Source organism: Phoenix dactylifera, chromosome 13, assembly GCF_009389715.1.
Source record: "Phoenix dactylifera cultivar Barhee BC4 chromosome 13, palm_55x_up_171113_PBpolish2nd_filt_p, whole genome shotgun sequence".
Taxonomy (NCBI): Eukaryota; Viridiplantae; Streptophyta; class Magnoliopsida; order Arecales; family Arecaceae; genus Phoenix; species Phoenix dactylifera.
This window is the reverse complement of record NC_052404.1, coordinates 10,489,165-10,509,512: the sequence shown is the minus strand read 5'-3', so window position 1 is coordinate 10,509,512 and position 20,348 is coordinate 10,489,165. Positions and strand designations below refer to the sequence as shown.

General features: G+C 39.7%; 1 protein-coding gene and 1 pseudogene across 1 annotated transcript; both read left to right on the top strand.

Annotated features, from left to right (window-relative positions):
• Positions 1–1,990: 1,990 nt before the first annotated feature.
• LOC103706642 lies at positions 1,991–6,199 on the top strand. Its single transcript, XM_039133048.1, has 2 exons — positions 1,991–2,224; positions 5,753–6,199. The coding sequence occupies exons 1-2, from the start codon at positions 2,125–2,127 to the stop codon at positions 6,019–6,021; spliced, it is 369 nt and encodes a 122-aa protein (XP_038988976.1). The 5' UTR covers positions 1,991–2,124; the 3' UTR covers positions 6,022–6,199.
• Positions 6,200–6,627: 428 nt separating this feature from the next.
• Positions 6,628–6,792, top strand: LOC113462701 (annotated as a pseudogene).
• The last annotated feature ends 13,556 nt before the right edge of the window (positions 6,793–20,348 follow it).

Sequence of the window (20,348 nt, the reverse complement as noted above, 5' to 3'; positions counted from 1 at the left end):
GGATGTTTACCTACCAGAAGAAGATGGCCTGTTTGGGAATACCCGGCAGGATGGGCTCGAGAAAGAGAGGGGGTGGCCAATTCTAATATGCTACTGAAGCTCTCATAGATCATCAGCGGAACCGAAAGAACTAGAACATGGATCGTCCACGAGCTTCAACCTATAAATATGCGATTGAAGACTCTTAGAGGACATTGCATAAACATGTGGTTATAATGATGTGGCCAATTAAGGTACAGAAAAAAAACAAGTGCAGAGCACGGTTAGGGAAGGTACAACATATATTATTTGAGAAAGATGAGAAATCTAGCAAGGAAACCTATACAACAGGCACCAAGATATCCAACGAATTGCTCCTTCACACATCTCTTCACGCGATAGATGGCAGATCATTGTGCATCGAGTTCGAATATGCTATAATACAACTTTTACGGAGACAATGATCACTGTTAGTGCGTACACGGTGTATTGCAATAATAAAGAGAGCCGTCTATCTATAGATGATGAAAGAGCCATCTATGATAGTATTTTGGGTCCTGTGCATTAGAGTCCTGGTGCAGATAAGGTTTTATGCACCTTTCTCGGGTGCAATAATTTGCTGTTGAAGGGGGCAGGAGGACTGGTGAAAATCTCCACCATCCCCTACCTAATTGGAGAAGTGAAAGATTACCTGCCCTGGTTATCATGTGGAGGTACAGCATTTTGAATCCTTAGAGGTCAGAGGCTTCGGCTGACGCATGAGACGAGGCTATAATTGCGCGTGTGACGACCCTCAAGCACCTAATGACAGATTCTACAATTTTTCTCCATATACTTTGACCTTTTCACAATGTATTATTTTATAAACATCACTTACGGAGAATAAAGCGATAGTATATATATACTTCCTTCCGTATGCAGTTATCTATATTTCTAGAAATTTTCATTTTGCTGTTCTGGATTTTTATTTTTATTTTTTCTTCCCCCGTTATGATGTCCCGTGGTGGACCTGACTGTTTCCAGCGTTGTTTCGCAATTACAAGCGGCAAGGGGAAAGACTCCCATGCTGATAAGGCGTGGATCCTTGATTTGTTCAAACATAATATTAGTTGGGGAAAATAACATAAAAAAGACATAATCTAAATAGAAAGAACCATTTTATGGGGGCGGTCTACTAAAGTTACATAACATATAATAAGGTGGAGAAAAAAGGTTAAACAAAAAAAATGTTCCACACTTCCTCACCTTATGCCATCGTATCCCTCATCTATTCACTTGATTTTCTCCATCTATAAGCTACAACTATTGCTTCTTTGGATTTCAATTGGATTTGGTCGGAACATACAACAAAGTTAAATTGAAACAAGATTAAAAGATTTAGATATTGGATAGGATTAAAATTAACCCTCAGCTCTATCCGCATCTAGCATTGCTCGCTGTGCCAATAATAATAATAATAATAATAATAATAATAATAATAATAATAATAATAATAATAATAATAATAATAATAGTAGTGTTTTTTTTTTTTTTTTTTTTACTAATGCAAAAAGGGGTAGGGGGAGGAAGGGACAAGCCCACCCCCGCGTAGCAGCCCCCACTGGGCCCCCGCCCCGCCAGGAGAATGTTCGATGCGGGCAGAAATGGCCGTGTGTTGGGCACCCCGACCGGTTTTACTCATACCCTCCCCACCCGTAGGCCCGGCTCAGCTACTCCTCTGAGCTCTGGCTCGAGTCCCACGTGTGAGTACGTCACACCCGGCACCATCCCGGCTACTAGCGGTTCAAGAGCGGTCCTACACCATAAGTCCAAGCAGTGGCCAAAGTAGTGAGCTTCGATCCACAATTTAATCATCGCCGCAGCGATTCGAACTTGGGACCTTATGGTTAGAATTGCTGCCCAGTACCACTAGGCTACCACCTTGGTGGCTAATAAGTAGTGTTTGCGGTTGGCAGCCGAACGATGTATCGCACCTACGCTGGGCCCCATTCGTACTCCACGTCTGTTTCGGATCACTGTAGCAACGAGTCCAATCCACAAGGGAAGGAGAAGAGAGGCCGCCACTCCCAGGAGCCTCTCAAGCTGCAAAGTCCTCGCGTTCTCAAATCTCCATCCCTCTTTCCCTTTTTCTCCATTTAATTTGGGATGGATCTCGGCCTGGGGAGACTGACGGCGCGGATCCCTCTCCGACCTCGCTGTTCCCGAGACGACTCGCGCCCTCCGGAGAAAGGGAAAAACGACAAAGGTAAAGTACTTGCCCCCGAAACCAAGGTTTTCGTCAGATTAATGTTCTACTTGTCTAGTATTGTGATTGAATATTTGCAGTATATGTTTTTACTAATTTTCCGAACCAATACGGATGAGCAAGTTGATGTGTCAAGGCCGAAATCTGTGAAATAGATAGTTTCTATTTCTAAGATTGATGAAGTTGTCATCTTTTTCCTCTCTCTCGCGCGCGCGCCCGGAACGGGTGATGGTTTTGGAACGATAAATTAATGATAGTTTAAGAAGGTGATTTAAGGACAATATAGATTTGCTTTCTTATGAGAAAAGTTTGTATCTATTTTATTCTATTTTGCACGGAGATTAAAGTAACTGGCTCACTATGTAGGATTGCAGGCATCCCTAAGAATATGATTGAATGTGTTGAATTGCCAACAGTCATTAGTTCTGCTTTTTCTTTTCTTTTTAGAAAGTTTTTTCCCACTTTTTTGTGGATTGCAAGATATTCCTATCTCCATTCTCTGTTTTAATACTTATGTTCTACTACCTCTTTTTTTTCTTCTTTTTTTTCTTTTTTTTGAACCATCTCCTCGTAGTCCTACTGCTTGTAGGCTGACTTGGTCGATGTCAGTGTCGAAGCTCCTGCTAAAATTCTTGTTAAGGAGACAACAACGTTCAGTTAATATACAGGGAGTTCATATGCCAGTCAGAATGCAGTTTCTAAGACATCTCGAGCATATGTGAAGCCATAACAACAACATTTTTCAGAGAGGACAAAAGTGTCAGAATGCACAACCAATCTCTATTGCAACTGGCCTCCGGCTTAGATGAAGTCTTACAGATAATTATTGTGAAGAAAATAAATGGCTCCATAAGACGATAACTTGAACTAGAAACTTGAACCAACAATATTGGAGAGATGGTGGTCTGAGAAACAAATTTTTGATTTCTATGTCAATTCCTTACCAAGACTGATCATGCCATTCAACTGCTACAAGAATTTCCATGAACTATGTCATAACGTTGTCATGATGCATGATTGATAGGGACATTCACAATGGGAATGCAAGGCAATCAGCTTCTTATAGTGTTTACTCATGAAAAATTCTGATTAATTTAATCAGCAGGTCTCCTGCAAAGTGATCCTTTGCAGATTATGTTGCTCATTTGTTTAGTTTCCTGTGAAGAAACTCATGTGACAAAACACTAGTGAAAACATAGCTACCATAACCTGATGTGAGACTTTCTCGGAAAGACTCAGGCATTGGCTTTAATTTTTTTTTTTCTCAGAGTAACAGAGCATGATGTGTAACTTTGTTCACTAAATCCAGTAGGTTCGTAGTTTGCTTAACGGCATGATATGCTGAACCGACCCGTACTGGCTGGTTCAATCTGTACCGGACTGATCAGGATCCGGTACAGCCGTGGAAAACGGTTCCGGCCCTATTTGGGCCGAAACCGAACAATATGGAGCCCATACCGGCCGGTACAAGAGCAAACTGGATGGAATTGGACTGGTTTGGATGGTGCGAATCGACATCCTCACATCTGTGGCATTTAATGCATTAAAGCCACTCTGTGCCCCCACATGCACTGGGCAGCTCGGTTGCCCCCCCGTGGGATATGTAATGCCACAGAGTGGCATTGGCATTTAATGTGGGGCGCGTGCGTCCGCGCGCACGTAGAAAAATTGCCTTTTGGTTCGATACTGGTTTAAACCGGTCCGAACCGGTCTAAACCGGTACACCTGCCAGTACCGGTACGGCGTACTTTGCTTAAGGGTGAATTGAAGTTCACCAAAATTCACCATTGATTTTATCTCTGAATTGCAAAGACATCAAGCAGGAGATAAGTTGCATTGCATTAGTGTGCAATTTTTGTAAATCTCATTTGCTAAAGATATTTCTAACATAAGTTGCTTTTTGTTGGCAAAAGTAGCTTACCTCAATGAAACTTGACTTTACATTTTTAACCTGCACGAAAGATTTATGGTACTTTGCTACTATTTAATAGCGACTGTTCTTGCAAAGTCTACCAAGTCTGATAGCTGAAAATTAGGACACTTTGATGGTACCATGATTATAAAAAGAAAAGCGATGCATGATGATTATGATTTAATTGGAAACCTAATGCAGCTAGTAGAGTGAATCAAATGAATTGTTTGGATTTGGAAACTTGGACTAGATAAGCATATGTTGTGAATAAACAGATCTACTTTGCTGGTCATCTTTAAATTTTAGCATTTATAGTTCAATTTTGTTTTCTTTAAATCATTAAAATATAATAATCGCTAAAATTAACATCTCTTACTCTAGCAGCAAATTTACTCTGTCTTACATTAGATGTAACTATAATGTGTTTTCATATTTTTTTCCACGAGTAAAGTATAAATTGGGCCATGTATTTTGATGGTTATGATTTAATGGGAGGCCTAATTTCAAGACAGGCTAGTCAATTGGATACCAAGTAAATTTAGGAGTTTGTGTTGTGAGTAGATATTTCAACTAATTCACTTTTAGAACTAAGTTCACAGACAATAGTCTCTAATTTCTATTACTTGATTATCATTTGCGGCTGAAGTCTTACCATTTCTGATTGGTTTTGGTATGTTAAGTTTTATTATATTGGCCTTTACAATTTATTTGTAAAATGGTAAGATTTCCTAGTCTAGTCAAGAACCAAAAACAATTATCTTTTTTTTTGACTTTGTAATTAACACATTCCCATCTTCCAGCTTACTGACTGCAAGTTCAAGGATTCACGCACTAACCCCCTGCTAAAAGTTGATGGAAAATGGAATATACAAGCTTTTTCATTTGAACGGGTTGCTAGATATGCCTTGTCTTGATGAAAAAGAGAAGAATCCACATGCTTCTGTCTTTGTGCAATGTTACCATACAGGACTGAGTATAATTATGATATTCTAGCCCTATCTTGAACTACCCTGTCAAACTCATGGTAAATCATATGCCTAAAACTTTCATAGAAGGACATGATGTACCGGGTATTAGTATCATATTCTTCCTCAGAGCAGTTAGATACCTTCATTTTTTTTTTGATGAAGAGGGAGGCAAAGCCACCCGGCCTTTATTAGAAAAATGAAGTTTACAGAAACTATTTATAAAGGATTTGCAAGAAAGAAAAATATGAAAAAAACAATAAAAAGCTTTTACAAAAGGTACTGGTCTGTAAGTAGACATGTTAAACTGTTCAACAAGCTGAACAATCTCATAAGTGATTTGAAGGATCTATGTATCTTCAATGTACAACTATATAAGCTCTGCATCTAGTTAGATACCTTCATAACTTAAGCATTTAGTAATTTTGAAATGATTAGGATGGACTACAAATAAGAAGCTGCAATCTTGAATATTTTCTGAAATTACGTATAGGATTATGCAGTTTGATTTCACCTCATATTCAGATTGTTATCCAACACTCCTTTTGGAGAAGTAGCAAATTGCAACATCATCTGGAGGATTATACTTATCCCAACTGCAATATCAATTTTGTGTGACAAAATTTACTGCCTTCTCTGCATATTGCTCAGGTGATAGACTGTCTACAGATTGGGACAAAGCTTGGTCAAGCTTCCGGAAACGGGGAAAGAAATCTCTCTTCTCACGGTTTATTCCAGACAAATATGTCAGCTGGAATCCACGGCGTTCTGAATACCCATTGTCAGAGGAGGTTGATCCCATCAAAAGAACAGAGAGATCCAATCTCGAGTTATGGACAAGTCCAAAGTTCACTCTGGTAGGAGCCATAGTTGTGGTGTCGATGCTTCTAATCTATACACTGATATTCCCAACCAAGTAATTTCAACCTGTTATATTTTACACAGAAAGTGGGTGCCCACAATTATGTATGATTTTCTATCTGTATGATGACCCACAAATATTGGAGGAAGTGCAGCATGTGCACTTTGTATTTAAATGCATAAGCTTCCATCTGTCACATGAAATGCTCTTCTCAGAAAGAGTTCTTGATGCCACCATATGTTCTCATTCTTCCATTCATTTCCATGTTCAGAAATGTTTTAGGCATATCAGTTCTGTTAGTTATTCAAAATTTTGTATATTTAAGACTTCTATCTAAAAACCAATGACCATTATCATGTTTGTGTATTGCTTTTCGCTCACTTCTGAAAAAAATAAATTTATATAGATTCACATTCTGCGAGTAACAGATTAGTGAGCTGAAGAAATATTTTGAGGATATGAATCCGTAGATTGAGATTACCAGATTGGCAGATTCACAAGCTGTCCGGACTGAGTCTCATATCATTACTAATATCATTTCAGGCATTTTTTTTGGGTTTTCCATGAGTATACCATAACCAGTGTGATCTGAAATGGTACAAGCTAGTGTCTTCCACATGCTAGTCATATGAACATGTTCTTCGGACTTGGTCAAGTGCACATAATACCTTCCTCGGCCTTTTGGCTAAGATCAAGTGTAGTGTCTGTTCTTATCACTGGTCAAGTGCACATCTCTCAGTTGAATTCTGTAAGTGAACTGCTCTTCTTTAAACTTCTAATGTGCCTCTTAAGGTCTTCAGTTTTTAGGTCCATTTGAACACTAACAATTCCAGGCTTATGTTGTCTCCGAAGGATATTACTAGAAGATTTTGACTTCTTGAGGGGAATTGAACAAGTAGCATCAACCACAAGCACCTGGGATACGGCAGGGGGACAAAATTCTCCCCTCTTCTTCCCTCTGCAACCTTGAGCAAGCCTTGTTTAAGCTCTCCAATTGGTAGGAAACATGTATGTCAGTCAGACCGTTCTATTCTTGTATCATGGGTCTTGCTGCTCCGGTGCGGTCCCTCTTGCAGCTGTAAGGTGATAAGGTTTAGGCTACAGCTATCAGGAATTCCTCTCCTTGCTGCTTCTATCATCCTTCTTAAACCATAGTCAATTCAAGAAGATGCTTTTACAGAGAATCGCTAGATTTTCTGGTAAAGTGAATGGATAGATCTTGTTTCATTGACCATGTATACTTTTTGAGCATGCCGCTATGTTATATTGAACCCTATATTTTTGTATTGGTTTGATAATACGAGCCTCGCAGTTAGCAAATCATGATATAAATGTGAAGTTTATACCAAATGATGGACAGTTTCTTTTGTTTATACTTCTATTTTGTCAAAGTAGGAGCATGACATTGAAATTTAGTGTTCTTTAGATTGTGATGTGATGCAGCAAGCAGATGATGTTGAGACAACCATTTGCATTTTCCTCTAGTTAGACAAAACCCTGCTCTGTTTGGATTGAAACCTTGCAAGCTGAGGTAATCAAGTACCAGATGAGTCTTGCAGCAGTATACATGTCCAAGCAAGCCATTCTATCTGTCACCTATTCTCCTCTCTTCATACTCTACTTCTAAGAAACCAGACTAGTTTGCTTGCATCTTCATCAAGTCTATGAAGCTTGTGGCAGTGGTATGCAGTTCTACCAACTCCCTCAAGAAAGTGGAGTAGATGCCCTTTGCCAAAGCAAGGCCAGGTTAAAGCTAAGACAGTTCTAGTTCTGTTTGATTTCGCTGTCATAGTGGTCCCGAAGGCACTAGGAAAAGGGAAAAAGAAATGAGAAGATGGCACCATGACTCTTGGAGGATTTACTTGGCAAGCAATCATGCTGAAGAAGGTGTTTTTAGTCAACAACTAACCACTTCAAATGCTAATGTTAAAATTGCCCTAGTTCTCCATTTTTTTTGTCCAAGTTTTGCTTGTGGGGGCGGTTCCTATCATCTTTCTCTCTATATCATACTCTAGCGGCTTATATTCTACATTTTCTATCATCTATAAAAGGCTCTTGCAAATATTTTCGATTTCTGAGAATTTAACATTTTGTAATATTTTCCAAGACCATCATGGTAAGCCAACCATACCTCCTAGAAGTTACTGATAAGAATTACTACCGGGCGGAAAACATGCTATCAGATTCTCACCTATCCATGTGAGAGAAATTTAGAAAAAAAACAAACTTGCCATCTCCTATTGGAGCAGTGGATGGCGACCGGAATCCTTTATGGTATGTTATTTACACTACAGAATATTGTGCAGCACTCAACGATCGCCATCAAGAGATGGATAGCGATCAAATAAGATGCGTCATATATGACATATTAGACCACCAATGAGAACCCCACTCGGGCGAGCCAAATCCATGCCATCCACGACGACTCGACCGAGCACGACACCGACCTCAGGTATGATCGGAGCCAAATCATGTGCTTGAAGGCAGGCCTTCTGCTTGCTGGCCAAGCGGACCAGTTGCCAACCGAGCCACGTATGTGCCAACCACAGCACTCAATGACTGCCATCAAGAGATGGACGGCTATCAAATAAGACGCGTTGCATATGACATATTAGACCGCTTTATTTAATAACTATCCATCTCTTGATGGCAGCCATCGAGTGTTGCACAATAATTTGCAATGCAAGCCGCGCACTGCAGGGGATTTGTGCTCAATAGATAGAGTGCTGGCGTATTAAAAGAAATGTTCGATAAACACATGTGATCTTTTGTAAGTTGGTCGTCGTGAGAGTTCAGTTTTAGGAAGAAATTGTGAGATTCTTGGATGTCAAGATTGAAGAGTTGTGGGGACCAACCTATGGAAAATATATGTACTATTGGAAAAGCACCGTCAAACATCTGCCTGCCTTGTCTGAGGGAAGTTTTAGGATGGTAGCTTTCAATGTTTTCTTTGGCTTCCTCCGTGGGGCCAAAAGAAAACAAATTTACTTTGGTAGTAGGTGGCAGCGGGCATGTTTCACCTCTTTTTCTTTCATTGTTCTCAATAGTCGACCCATACTTTAGGCAAAGACAAATTGATGGGAGCAGGGTGGGTCCAATTAATTGATGGTCCGGTGCTACCTTGACCTCTTTTTCTTTCATTGTTCTCAATAGTCGACCCATACTTTAGGCAAAGACAAATTGATGGGAGCAGGGTGGGTCCAATTAATTGATGGTCCGGTGCTACCTTGACCACTTGATTTCATGTCGAAATTTCTTAAAGATGCAGTGAGATATGGTGCACGAAGTTCTTATGGATGTGCATCTCCAGATCATGCAGCTTCACGCATCTCCATGCATGGGCAGTTGATGCTGCACTGCACGATGTGGAGGATCCTTCTAAACATGCGACTCTAAATCATGCATTTCTAGGAGCGACCGTATGTCCAATGCTGCATCAGACCGTTCGATGGTCCGACGAGCATCGAACATAATCTACTCCTGCCAATTGACATGGGCTAAATGGCATCCAGAATTTACTTGAATTACCTAATCCTAGATCATAAGAACATATGTCAACTGAGAGCTGTACCTAATTGGATGGTCCTCAGCGGACTAGAAACTACCATATTATTTGACCCCACATTGATTATTGAGTTTTACTTCAACAAGTTGTCTTTTGATTGATCATGGAAGACAAAATTGTATCCACCTTAGCTTATGTAGAGTCACAAGTACCTGGCAGTAACATGCATGATAGCCTCTTCTGAAGCATCTTCTTTTCAATATCCTATGCTTCATAGTTAACTCTTACGACGCTTTAAAGCATCGTTAAAACATATATTAGTGACGCTTATTAGTGTCGTTGATTAGAAACGCAAATAAACGTCGCTGATATAAGACGCTTCATCATCGGCGCTTATAAGTGCCGGCAATTAACGACGCTTATAAGCATCGGAATTCTAAAGTTGGTTTTTGACGGTAGCATAGCTGACACTTTAAAAAGTATCGGAAATAAAACTACCAATGCTTATTCGCTTTGGTATATACATTAAAAAGCGTCGGTAATATCCAATTTTCTTGTAGTGTAAAAGCATTACATTATTATATCCTCAAGTAGCATTTCATGGGACGGTATGTGGAATCTAGTCTAGGCTAGCTGGTAACCTTAGTTGTCTTTAGTTCGCCATCAAAAACCCGAGAATCTTGGACATGGATTTACTTTTAGTACCTGGTGACAGAGCTACATCACCTTCAAAATTTCTTGTTCTGTTTGGTAGTTTATCTTGGGAATCCATGCACATGATCTGATGGGCTGAAGTAAGCATGCAATTTTAGGAGCAAAAAACCGTCAAAACTTCTATTTCAAATGCCATCTTGCGGGTAGCTTTGACTCCTTTTTAAGCTTCGCGAAGTCCAATATCTCGATTTAAGTATGGAGGTCAGAATAAATACAATAATGAAGAGGTCCAATATCTCTATATCTGTCCGAAGCAAGGGAGGGAAGAGAAGAGGTGGTGGGGAAAGCGCCGGGCAGGGGCTAAGCAATGGTTTTAAAGACCATGCGGATAAGGGAGCAGACAGCCGTCGCTGACACAGACGCACCCCAGAAGCAGACGAAAAAGAAATCCGACAAAGACAAGCCGAAGGAGAATCTTTCTTCAACTGCGCCCGAGGCTCAAGAGGCCTTGTTGGAGAAGCTGTTACTATCGAAACTATACAACAAGCCTAAAATCTAAACGGGATTTTGACCCAGGCGCCGTAGTGTTGCCTAACCGTTCGGCCGGAGATGTCGGATGCGAGATCTTTAGCTACTTGTATCGATTTGCCACAGTGTGGTTAGATACAATGCGCTGGCAGGATGGGAGTTCTCAAATGCCAACAATGGCCGGGCCTGGCTTTAATTTCCTTAGACCGTAGGAGACAGACTAAGTTACCTTTCTTATATTTTCTATTTTTGTTAAGGATGCGTATGTGTATGCATGTGCGTGATTCAACTTAATTAATGGTATTTGGTTGGAGAACTATTATTTATGAAGTTTTAGGATCCAAGATGGTTGACTCCATTCTTGCTAAATTTTGTTTAACGAGGGTTCATATTTTTCCAAGATTTGCTTGAGTAGCCCTGAATTTTGACCTGGCTGCAGGAGTTCAGGGTCCTGGGTCTCGGACTGGTCATCATATCAGCTAACTTGGAACATGATATGCCTTGGCATCAGGAATTAATCAACACATACTAGTCATCCATTCTGCATTCAATTCCTCATCTGCTTTAGATTTGACGCCTCCTTTTTGTATTCTTGTTTAGCCATGCAAGCTGTGGTTGCTCGGGTTATGCAATGTTTTAGAATCTAGTTGATTCACATACAGACATGAAACGAAGCACTAGTGTTTTGAGTAATCTAGATCCAAAAAGTTGATGAATGGCTCATGCAACGATGTTCCACTAAAAATGTTGTTCCAAGTAATGGATGTATGTACTCATTATTTGATTTCACAACACATCCAGGTCTAGTATCGCATATATTGATTTTTTTTTTCAGAATTAGGATAACAGGAAGTCCGATTTGGAATTACCAGTACCTAATCCTAATGACTCTACCAAATAATTACAATATATTTGGATGAAACATCATAATACTGTTTAAAAGAAGAATAAAACATCCATATATCTGGCCACGTAATTTGATATAGCCCTGATAAGACTTCAAAGCTGGCTGACGTGGGGGCTGACACATGTGAATGGAATTGGCACGTACAACCTGGCTTGGAGGCGAAGCCATGACCATTGGTCTCTGGTAAAAGGTTCAAACGAACTAGGCTTGTTGACTGCTGCCCAATAATTTTCGCATTATCTCCTCTCACTGTGATCCAAATACGCCTTTTGACCGTTTGATTAATTCCGTCTCCCAGCTTTCGGCTACATCCCGAGCATCTTCGGTCAGGACGCACCTCAGCATCTCATCATGTCTCACGACACTAAAAGTAAAGTGTCCGTAGTTTTGACGTATGGAGTGAGGAAATATGACATATTTTAATGGGTCTAACGGTTTTCTCTTCAAGAAAATTTAGCCTAAATTTTGGCCTCCTTTGACCTTTCAAAAGATTCTCTTACCTTGCCTCCTCCTCCGTGAATGAAGGGAAATCCTTGCCCCCCAAGGAACCCATTGCCTCGGGAGCCAACTGCCCCAACCCCAGTTCTATAAATATATCATCTCTCCAGGCTCCTCACCATCACTCTTCTCATCGCTGCCACGGAGACGATCTCCTCCTCCACCTCCTCCTAATCTTCTGAAAGATTTGCGCTGCTTTCCATTTGTAACTCTGTCGGTGATGGAGCGTCAGGTGTCCGATCTTCCAAAGAAGGGGAGGCCGCTGCCGAAGCGAGGCCAGATCAAAGCGAGGATATTTGGAACCTTGGTGCGAGCGGTCATCCCTAAAGGCTCGAAGAAAGGGGACAAGTCCCGGGAAGAAGGGTTCTCCCCGTCGACTCCATCGCCGAGCGGCTACACCTCAGAAGCCGGCTCTGAGTGTTGATCAGTATATAACTCGGCAAGGAGCGTCCCGAATCCGGCCAATACTCGGCATAGCCCTTGTAAAGAACTTGAGGTGCCTCAGAAGTCGTCTTCTTTTTTTTTAATTTCTTCTCACTGTGTTGATCACTTGGAAAGTTATTCCTTGAGCTCGGCTTGCTAGTTTCAGATAAGGAATTTATAGTCGTTTGCTTTCGTATGTAACTCTAGTGGTCTCTGCCTGCCCCTTTTGTTCACTTCTCCTTGAAGAACAGATGTGGAGCAGGGTATTGCTGTATGGGTAGAAATCCTTTCCCTCCCTAGAAGTCTTGTAAATTTTTTGGTGTAAATAAGATTTTGACTGAGATTATCTGAGCAATATTAGATGATAATTTGTTGCTGTTTCAGTTGTTGCTAAAATATATTGGATGACAATCCCATCTCAATTCCATTGGATATATTGAATGGTACAAAAGAGACCATGGAAAATTAAAATTGCAGTTATCAATGAAATGTGAGGCAGCTTGCCACCGTTTTGCTCAGAAAATAAAAATTGCACTTTCCACACAGATTGGTGCCAAAAAGGAGCATAGACTTGTGAAGATTAAGGTTTATATATTGTGCACTTGGGAATTGGAATGGATGGGTCCTGTGTTTGGACGGTCTACAGGGAGGGAACCATGCATGGGTTCTCCATCAGTCATCTATGTTGTCTTTGTGAAACAATTTCATCAAACAGATAACGCAAAGCGCAGACCTACATTTATTATGGCTCGAAAAATTCATACAAAGCGCAGAAGTCCATTTATTGTGGCTCGAAAAATTCATACAGAGCGCGGAGGGATACGAATGCGAAAGTGACGCAAGAAATAGCCTGAGATATCTGAAATCTTTGTGTGGAATAACTGGTCATCTATTAGTAAGCTATGTAGATCAAAAGCTTGGGAGAGGGGAAGTGTCACAACCTAAAGACCTCACCCAAAAATGCTAGTCCGAAGATATTATTTAGATTCTTTGGCCCTTCTTAAGTATCTAATATCTACTCATTGCATAGCTGATGTAGGGCTAAATATATGTCGGCATGGATTCTCACATACTTCCTTCGTTTAAGCTTTGACGTACTCACCAGGCTAAGGGTTCAAATACATTCAATTCTAATCGTAAGCACTATGGTTGGCCCATGGTCAGCTCTCTAAGGGGCTCGTGCTGCAGAATCTCCTGGTCCATATAGACTATAGGTCAGACTCTCTCTGATACCATTTTGTCACAATTCAGTACCTCACCTCAAAAAAGTTAGCCGAAAGGTATTATTTAGATTTCTTGGCCTTATATGAGGATCCAAAATCTATTCAATGCATAACTGATATAGAACTAAACACACATTCGCACGAATCTTCGCAAGAAGATACGATGGTTCACATGTTAGCATATGCCAAAGCGTGACATGTATGCCATGGCAAGGTGTACCTACAGAACTTCCTAGCTTATTAATCGCTTACCTATGCTTATTATGCATGCATACAGCAAAACCAAAACCTGTCCCTTCCAAACTGAGTGGGGACATATCCGCTTAAGTCAAGTCTGGCTGCTCGTGAGGCTGTGAATGACTAAGAAATTCTTGTGCAACGCCCTTTAATTTTATGAGCTCCAAGATGGTCCAGCCTCTGGGCTATATCCATGTATAAGGTAGGATTGAGATCCAGCACAGATAGCGTGTACCAAAGAACGGTTATAATGACGTGTGGTTCTGAAAATCCACTAATAAGAACTATAGTCCCCCCATGAGTATATTTCGCAAGTTTCCTTCTGCGTCACCAATTCTAATACGACATTTAATGCATGACATTATTTCTATTCACTGCGCATTGAATGATATTAAACATGTGATGAAAACTAAGCTCACTAGATTCCAAGCCGCATTCGATACAAGATCTAAGATTTCCTTCCATGCAAGATATGATAGGGCTACCTTTGTGTGGGTGCGATTGAAAAGAGCCATATCCATTGATTAAAACATATACGAGTGGCAGTAGGTAGCGTTAGACTTGTTCAGATATCAAGTTTCATTGGCCGAGGGCATGGAAAGGACTATTGTATGCAATAAAACAAATGAGGGTGAATCATATTATTCTTGATTTTTTTTTCGTTACACTTGAAGGGAATCGTTGATGGTGATTGGGTGGCTGTCAAATCTACCATTTTTTTGAAATTAATACCATCACTTGATTTAGGACAGCAGGAGAATGGCTTCTACTCTATATTTTTTTTTGAGATGGCTTATGTTTATAGAAAAATAAACAATGTTGCTCAATGATGACTTATATGGCTAATCATACAGAAACTGCATTACTGTATCAGATTTTTTTTATTTTCTAACCTAACAGTCTAGAATATTTCCTATAGCTATTTTTCCCCTCGTGTGACGCTTCATCACAACCATCTTTTTATTGTTTTTTCTCCATTATCTGGAGGGGAAAGCAGGTAGATTTGCAGCTGTATATCACTTTTATGCGCATCATACATGCCTGCTGATGTAATAAATTTTTTTCAAGTCATGAGACTATCCAAGGCTTCTTGTCTCCTGTTCTCATACAAGTCAATGAGTGGTTGAGTGCACGAAACCCAGGTCTTCTAGTGCCCCGTAGCTAAATGGGCCCATTATTCGCATTCCAACTTCCCACAAAGCCCAAAACAGAGATGCACGAGGTCCAATACGAGGAGGACTATTTTGGTGGGCCCATGTAGTGCCGGCCACAAACCACACCTTAAGGTATGCGGTAAGAGCGCCTACATGTATCCCGAGCGTAGAGCTGATCATTTGCAGACTCGGACCTAAACTCTATTTATCTTTAATGGAGCTTCAGGTCGAGACTATATAATATTTGATATTTTCTGTGCCCAAGCCCAGCTCATAATTAGATTTATTTGGCCGGCAAGGAAGGGATGCCACAAGACCCACGGTAATATATGGATCATAATCCTAACTCCAATATTGGAGGGCTTCAAGTCTTCAAATGTCAGGCACTAAAGATATAGGCAAGGATCTAGCTGCTGCATGAATGATTTGGCCCACCGGTTGCCGAATTCTTCTCAAATTCGCCCAAGTTTCACTACTCCAAGGGAGGGGGCTGCCGAGTAACCAAACAAGATTTGTATTGGACGGTCAAGGTGACCCGGACAACTCCGATGCCTTGCTGTTCCAGCGAAATCTTTCTTCTGGCTGGTAGATTAAGAACCCATTACCTGCGACTTCATCTATGGAAAAGAATAATTCGAATTTGACTTTTTTATTTTTAATTTTTAAAGATATGTGATGATGTACCTAATTTTTCGTGGCAGGGTTGCACGATCTGCAACAAAGATCGCGAGATACGTGGCGTAGCCAACTTGCTTACAACTATTTTTTTTGATAAGAACTACAGCTAATTTTTAACATAAATATTTGGGTCCAGAGGTGAGATCTATTTTAAAGCGGCGTTGGATCCTGTCGTCGTTGGATACCAGTTTGTTGTCGCCATTATTTGTCATAAATCCTATATATTTTTTATAATATCCAAAAATAATGACAGACAGCTGGTGTTTAAAACTCTCAATAAAATAAAAGGAAAGAACACAACGTCCGTGGACCTGGAGATTGACCCTTAACAAGAAAATAAAAAAAAAATACAAATCCACGTGACACAAGAAGATTAGTATAAGCAACAGTGAGAGTGCATACGCATGCAGTGACGCATTACTCCCAATAAAGAAAGCAGAGAAATCGAAGCGAGGAAACGTACGGCTTCCAAGTTGTGTAGTGTTTTGTCGAACTCAAGGAATCCCAGATCGAGGAGGCACCAAAGCCATGCCTGAGAAAGGAGCCACCAAAAATATCTTCTTTCTTGTATCAAAAAAAAATATATCTTCTTTGGCACCGCAAGCTGTGGGGTCAACTTAAACCTGATAAGCTCGAACTTGGCGTCACCTCTTTTGGTGTAGGGATGCATTTGATAGGCAGCAGGAATAATTAGGGCTATTTAAAAAAGAGAATGCTCTCAATCAGCAAACAGTGTGTAGCTAGGACCTTCTGGGATTTGACAAAAGATAAGTCAAATTGAAATTTATATAACGGCTCACTCTCATCTGGGATAATCTAAGAGAATTGACACAGTCATCACCCACCAGGGCCACCACAGTGGAGCTTTTCTTTTCTTTTTTTTTGCAAGGTTGGGGTGGGTCGGTGTGTGTCAGCATGATATATGGATTGTTTGCAGAAGGTGTGAAGTAGAATAAAAAAATGAATAGTATTACGGGGACAGTGCTTTGGCCGGAGCCTCACACAATAGCATAGCCCATATTAAGCTAGCAGAAAAAGAGAAATGCATTTCTTCCGAGGTATTGTCCGCTTTGGGCGCTCCGGCCCGCGCGTCCAACGCTGATGGAGGGAGACTTGTGCCCTCACAGTTTTGTCCCACAAAAGGGCCTTCGAGAGGAAATGATTTCCACCCCCCATTTAAGGCACAGAACCTTTCCGCTACTAGCCGATGTAGGACTATTTTCAGGTTCCCCCCGCAACATAGCCCCCCAGCGGGAAGGTACTGTGCCGGTTTAACTCGGCTTTACCAGCCTCCCAGGCAACCTGAGGGGTAGTCAACGGCAGAGGGGGCCCTTCCCACAGACGGCGCCATCTGTTGCGGGGACGACGCTTTGGCCGGAACCTCACACAACAGCATAGACTACATTAAGCTAGCAGCGAAAGAGAACTGCATTCCTCCCGAGGTATTGTCCGCTTTGGACGCTCCGGTCCACGCGTCCAGTGCTGACGGGGGGAGACTTGTGCCCTCACGGTTTTGTCCCACAAAAGGGCCCTCGAGAGGAAAGGATTTCCACCTTCCATTTAAGGTACAAAACCTTTCTGCTACTAGCCGATGTGGGACTATTCCCCCCCCAACAAATAGATACATGGATTATATTGTATGTATTCTTTTTTTTTCTTCCACAATCATACATATTCAATGACTTGCATAAATAGGTTTTCATTTTTCTTGTATTTGTTCTTTATTTGTTGAGGATGAGTTTTTTTTTTTGGTTTTATCCTATATTTCTTTACATTTTCCTGCTATTTGTTTTTTTTTAAATTTCTTGTTTATCTTTATTGTAGAAGAAAACTTATAAGAGGGGATGTGATGCCTCATGACCTTGGACCACGTATTTTAAATAATTACCGTATCCCCTCAATGCATGCAAAGGCATATCTCCTATCTGAACTTTTACTCAAACCTCCTTTGTTGTTTATTGCACAAGCGAGGCCGACTGACCTGAGAGAAAAGCTGAAACAGGCATTCTATGTTTAAATGCGACCACGCTGCATGTAATAATTATTCTGAAATTCAATCAACTCTTTGACTACGGTTGGAATTTTCACTTGGATATTGCCTGTTTGACTCGAAGATACGTAACTCGTGCGCATGGTACAGTTGCATGCACTGTCTGCTTAATTTATAGTTCTCCATTTATTGGCTTGCTTAATTTGTGACAACTGACAAGTGAAAAAATGCTACCTTAGGAAGGTAATTAATGCGAGTGATGAATTAATTATTAAGTCTAACTTGTGTTACTCTTTGAATCACTGCATAAAAAAAGAGACAGTTCTTCTTATCAGCTTTCAGGAAGAAAAATAGAGGTGCTTATCCAGCCTGTTATATTTGAAGGACATCGCTCATATGGATGAAAAACTCATCTTTGACGACTAATAATAAGGGAATACATGCATCTTTGTTATTTTAGTTGGAATTTCTTTCAAAATACAAACGTGGGATCCTGTCACCTTCTTACAAAGCCATGTTTCCCATCAGATGGGTAGTTCTTTCTGTGCATGAGATTTTTGTGTCTGGCTAGCATCACTCAACTCTTGTACACTTCTGCGAGGGTATTAATGTAGACATCTTTATTTTTCTGAAAAACATATACAGGCAACTTTATTTCTGCATGGATCCTCCAGAGGCTGCGAGGGCGTCACTGAAACAGTCAATACGATGAGGCTAATGTGCCATCTCCGCGTCTTCACAGACTTCGACTGATGTGGCGCAAGCTCTGTGGACAGATTTCAGACGATACGTACGTGGAAACGGGGGCCGTAAAAATCCCGCAGGCAAACCTGAGAGTCATCTCGGCAGTCGTGTCCCTTCATAAGTTTGCAAGTCGGGGATGCTGTTTTTGAGTCATGAACGTTGTATTCTCAAGAGCATGAATTCTTATACAAGTGAAAATTGTTACGGTGAAAATTCTTAGTTCGAAGTTACCAATCAATCCAACCATGCTTTACTTGGAGGAGCTGTTAGTCGTAGAACTTTTAAAAGTATAACTTTTATAAAAAATTATTTGATGTTTGGTAACTATATTTTTAAAGTGCTGTAGCACGTTAACATATGTTTAATAAATAAATTGAGAAAGTATTTTGGTATAACGAAATTACCATAAAGAACATTGCATAGTATTATAAAAGAGAGCATAATAAAATATAACATATATTAATACATAAATATATGATATAGTATAATATTACTATAATATAATATAACATTATTATAATATAGTAATATAACATAATAACTTAATATAATATTAAATTATTTAATAGCACGTTAACATATGTTTAATAAATAAATTGAGAAAGTATTTTTGTATAACGAAATTATCATAAAGAACATTACATAGTATTATAAAAGAGAGCATAATAAAATATAACATATATTAATACATAAATATATGATATAGTATAATATTACTATAATATAATATAATATTATTATAATATAGTAATATAACATAATAACTTAATATAATATTAAATTATTTAATATAACATATCGATATGGTATAATATAATGTAATATAATATTATATTTATAGTATAATATAATAATAAAGATAAAAATATTATAATTATTAGCATATATTAATTCCTCATAATATAACATAATATTAAATTATTTAATATAACATTATGATATAATATAATATAGTATTATATTTATAGTATAATACAATAATAAGAAACAATAATATTTTTTGTTACACGGAAGAAAGTATGATTCATGGCTAAGATTACTGTAGTAAATTTTTAAATTTATAAAGAAACAGTATTTAATTATTATATTTTATTATTAATATTTTGGTGAAAAAAATAACTTTCCGATAAAGTTCAAAACAATTTTTTCGAAAAGCTCCAAAACAAAACATCTTCCAAAAAGCTGCTCTCAGCTTTCTTAAAAAACTAAAACAATTTTTTAAAATTTTTATCAAACACTATTTTTATCTAAAAATATTTTTAAAAAATTAAAAAATATTTTTTGGCTCTCTAAATTTTTTCCCAAATAGAGCATTAAATTACAGTGGACTACCTTCTTCATCGGAAAATCTGCAGTGCGTCTGCTCACGGGGATGCAGGGAGGGGGGCTCCCCACGAAAATGAACTTGAAAATTACTGAGGGAGACGTCCACTCGCAGCTGGCCGGTACATCACATCTCATCCTTTGACATCTATATCTAATCCAACCAAAGCGCTGATATACATACAAGGCGGAACGCACCACAACCGCACCACGGATACCCCTGGCTTTTGTGTACGCCGGACCAGGCTTTTCACGTGATTTGACAAGCCTCCCAAAACACAAAGCTAGAACCCAAGAGCATTAGAATCGGCGCAGCGTACGCGCTTGGACCGAGAGTGGAAGGAGTTACGTTGCGCGTGCAGCCCAGAAGAAACAATTGTTATAACCGGCTTCAGCCGGTAACCGTTGGCTGTTTCCTGATACGAAAGACCAGCTACATTACCACCACAAAGAGACGTATCTCTACCCCCCCGCTTCCGTTTCAACTGTTTACACAGAAGTGAAACCAAAAAAAAAGTACC

Coding starts and splice junctions, on each gene's coding strand:
- LOC103706642 (XM_039133048.1), top strand. CDS start 2,125: ATGGATCTCGGCCTGGGGAGACTGACGGCGCGGATCCCTCTCCGACCT. Junction 2,225..5,752: donor GAAAGGGAAAAACGACAAAG/GTAAAGTACTTG, acceptor CATATTGCTCAG/GTGATAGACTGTCTACAGAT.